The following is a 4,072-nucleotide window of genomic DNA, read 5'->3' as shown; positions in this document are numbered from 1 at the left end:
AAGGACTGCCGTAAGAAGACGAAACGCAAGTCCTGGAAACAGAGTGGTAAATCTACACATCATGTATCAACAGACTGCAACAACAGCGATTCAAACAGCGATTCAAACCAGGACACAGAACAGTTTGTGAGTCGAAATATTTACTATTGTGAATTGTCGGAGAAATCCGTAAGTTTAGATGACCAGTTAAATGTTTTGTTTCAAAAATCTTCAAATTTGGGCAACAACCTGACAAGTATTGATGATTCTAAAATTCAGGATGATGATAATAGTGTTCTGTATGGTAGTAATTTGCATGATGATTCGCATGTTGATTTGCATGACAATAACATTATTTTGCATGATAACAGGTTTTGGCATGATAACACTGTTTACTTCGATAACGTGAACTTTTTGCGTGATTCTAGACCCCTGATCAAGGTTTGGATCAATCGCCGAGAGTGTCTGATGGAGTTTGACAGTGGATCAAGTGTATCTGTGTGCAGTAGAGAGATGCTGAAGAAAGCTGGTGTGGAGTTTAAGTTGAGAAGTAGTGATAGGCAACTGCGTGTGGCGAATGGTCAATACCAGCAGGTATGCGGTAAAGCAGTTGTGGAAGTGGCGATAAACAACCAGATTGTGAAAGGGTTGGAACTGTATGTGGTGGATAATCACTTTCCAGCACTGTTTGGACGCTCTTGGATTACAGAGTTTTGTGGTGAAAACTGGTTAGAAAAGTTAGTAACGAGAACACAGGGCCAAACAGCAGAAGTTGGACAGAGACCAACAAAAGAGGTTGAACTGGAGAGAACTGATGGAAACTGTAGCGCACACGAAGGAGAATTTCCTGGGACTCAAGAAGGAGTACGAACAGTGAACGTGTTGGGAGTTATGGAATCAGAACCAGTGACAGATACCGCCAAGAGAAAGTTTAAAACTGGACAACGATGTGAGGACGAAGAGACTGCTCCTAGAACACATCAGTTGAGAAATTTTGTTAGTGTGGACGATGAAACAGATCCTGGAACACCAACAAAGATACGGACAGTACAAGAGATAATGTCTAGTGACATCTTCAAAGATGAGTTAGGTCTGGTAAAGAACTATAAAGTGCAACTCCAATTGAAGGAGGGAAGCAGACCTGTCACGCAGAAATCAAGAGCAGTACCTTTTGCTATTAAAGACTTACTGGAAAAGGAGTTAGACAACATGGTGAAACAAGGAATTTTGAAGAAAGTCAAAGAGAGCCCATGGGGAACTCCAGTTATGCCAGTGAAAAAAGGAGACGGTGTGAGAATATGTGGAGACTTTAAAGCAGTCAACAAACTATTGGAAATGAAACATCACCCGTTACCAACTACAGAAGAATGTTTTGCAAGCGTTTCGGGAGGAGAAAAGTTCTCAGTCATAGACATAAAACAAGCGTACAATAACGTGGAGCTATCAACAGAAGATCAACTCATCACGACAATGAATACGCATATGGGACAGTATGTGTGGACGCGCTTACCGTATGGAATAAATAGCAGCGCAGCAATCTTTCAGAATCTGATGGACAATGTACTACGGGGTATACCTATGGTTTGCTGTAGGATAGACGACATTTTAATATCAGGAAAGAACGATAAAGAGCACTTAGATAATCTGAATAAAGTTGTGAGAAGACTGGAAGCAAACGGTTTCAGATGCAGACTGAATAAATCTAAGCTGATGCATGAAGAAGTGATTTATCTAGGACACAAGGTGAACAAGCATGGTATGTCACCAGTCAACAGCAAGATAGACGATCTGTTAAAAGTACAGGCACCTGAAAATGTGAAAAATTTAGTAGCATTTCTGGGAGCAGTTGGGTATTATCGCAAGTATCTACCAGATTTGTCGACAATAATCGCTCCATTGGACGAGTTGAGAAAGACTGAAGTTGAATGGCGATGGACAAAGACTGAACAGAAAGCCTTCGAAGAATTAAAGAAATTACTTTGTTCTGACAGAGTATTGACGTTCTACAACCCGCTGAAACGTTTGAAGCTGGATACAGACGCAAGCAGCGTGGGTTTGGGAGCTGTATTGTCACACATAGATGATGATGGAACAAATGAACGTCCGGTTGAATTTATTTCAAGGACATTATCGAATGCTGAGAAAAAATATAGCCAGATTGACAAAGAAGCTTTAGGGATAGTCTGGGCTATAAAAAGGTTTCATATGTATCTGTATGGAAGACACTTTGAACTAGTGACGGATCACCAACCGTTAGTACATATATTTGGACCTAAGAGAGGCATTCCAGAGATGACGGCGAACAGATTATCCAGATATGCACTGCTGTTACAAAATTACGATTATAACATAGTATACAGAAATACAAAAGAGCATGCTAATGCTGATGTAATGTCCAGATTCCCGAAAAAAGTCATTCATGTGGACGAGCCAAACGAATGTGAAGAGGCATTTTCTTTGACCATGGAGGACGCACTGATAGATGCAAAAGAAGTTGCCCGGGAGACATCCAAAGACATTATTCTGAGCAAGATAGCGATGTACATTGTAGATGGCTGGCCGGAAAAGATAGACAAAGATCACAAGGAGATGAAAGCCATGTACGACAGAAAGAACCAACTCACGACTGAAAAAAGATGTATCACATGGGGAAATCGTGTAATCATTCCACATAAACTAAGAGCAGAGGTTCTTAAGATGCTACACCTTACACATGTAGGGATGACTGGAATGAAAAGCCTGGCTAGAAGCTATGTGTGGTGGCCAGGAATAGACCAAGATATAGAGATTTTAGTTAAAGCATGTGCATCCTGCCAAAAACACGGGAAAAAGTTACCAAAAGTCATCGACCATCCCTGGGTTAAATCAACAAGACCCTGGCAACGAGTACATGTGGACTTCGCTGGAGAATTCCAAAATAACTATTGGTTACTGATGTACGATACTTACTCAAAATGGCCGGAAGTTATCAAGATGTCTCATAACACTACTGCGCCAGCTACGATAAAAGCAATGAGAAGAGTATTTTCAAGAACAGGGGTACCTTGGGTTCTAGTCAGCGATAACGGACCGCAATTTATCAGTGAAGAATTCAAGAACTTCCTAAAGAAGAATCAGATAAGACATGTTTTGTGCCCATCATACTCCCCGAGGAGTAACGGAAGCTGCGAACGGTTTGTCCAGAGTTTTAAGTCAGCGATGAAAAAGATGTACGAAAAGTCTAAGGATTTAGATTTAAATCTCGCTAACTTCCTAATGGCATATAGGAATACTCCACACTCTGTAACTAAGCAACCACCAGCAGTAATGATGTACGGACGAACTTTACGATCTAAGTTACATCACCTCAGACCCAGTGATCAGATGGAAGCGGAGAGACTAAATGTTGATAATGAACAGAAAGTTGTTGACAGTAGAAGAAACGAACGTGTATTTGAGGAGAAACAAACAGTATGGGTTCGACCTGACACTCGGAAAGAGTACGAACCAGCAACGATTGAAAAAAGACACGGAGAATCATTGTGGTATGATGTGAACTACAAGGGTAGGATCATAAAGAAACATGTAGAGGCGATGAAGAAACGGTTAGTGCCAGTAATCGAGTTACAGAAGCAGCAAATTGAGATACCGGAAAGAAACACTGAGCCGAGGAATATTGAGCAACCTGTAATAACAGTGGGGCAGCAGCCGGGTCCAAGTAGAGAAGGATCGCCAGTCGTGACTAGTAACCAACCGACACAACCAAACACTCAGATCAGTAGTCAGGAGCCAGTTAGACGCTCGGGGAGGTTGAGTTCAAAACCTAAGATCAGGTATAATGCTAACACCGGGTTTGTGAACCCGTGATTCTTGCATGTATTGTAAAGCACATTGTTTACGTTTTGTAAAGCACATTTTTTATGTTTTGTAAAGCACATGTTTTATGCACACATGTAGTACACTTTTATACTTTTTATACAGCATTTAATTGTTTTTAATGGAATTTGTAAACAATCCAGGGAGTTCAGAAACAGTAATAGTTTTTAAAAAGATTATTTAGGGCTATTATGACAGTGTAATCCAGGGATTTTGTTTATAAATAGGAATTTATCGA

At 40.6% G+C, this 4,072-nt stretch overlaps 1 protein-coding gene across 1 annotated transcript; it reads left to right on the top strand.

Annotated features, from left to right (window-relative positions):
- Nucleotides 1-447: 447 nt before the first annotated feature.
- Nucleotides 448-3,825, top strand: LOC134823864 (uncharacterized protein K02A2.6-like). Its single transcript, XM_063835461.1, has one exon. The coding sequence runs from the start codon at nt 448-450 to the stop codon at nt 3,823-3,825; it is 3,378 nt and encodes a 1,125-aa protein (XP_063691531.1).
- Nucleotides 3,826-4,072: the final 247 nt, after the last annotated feature.

The sequence above is a fragment of the Bolinopsis microptera genome, chromosome 12 (assembly GCF_026151205.1).
Source record: "Bolinopsis microptera isolate Bmic1 chromosome 12, MBARI_Bmic_1.0, whole genome shotgun sequence".
Taxonomy (NCBI): domain Eukaryota; kingdom Metazoa; phylum Ctenophora; class Tentaculata; order Lobata; family Bolinopsidae; genus Bolinopsis; species Bolinopsis microptera.
This window is presented reverse-complemented; position numbering and strand designations above follow the sequence as displayed.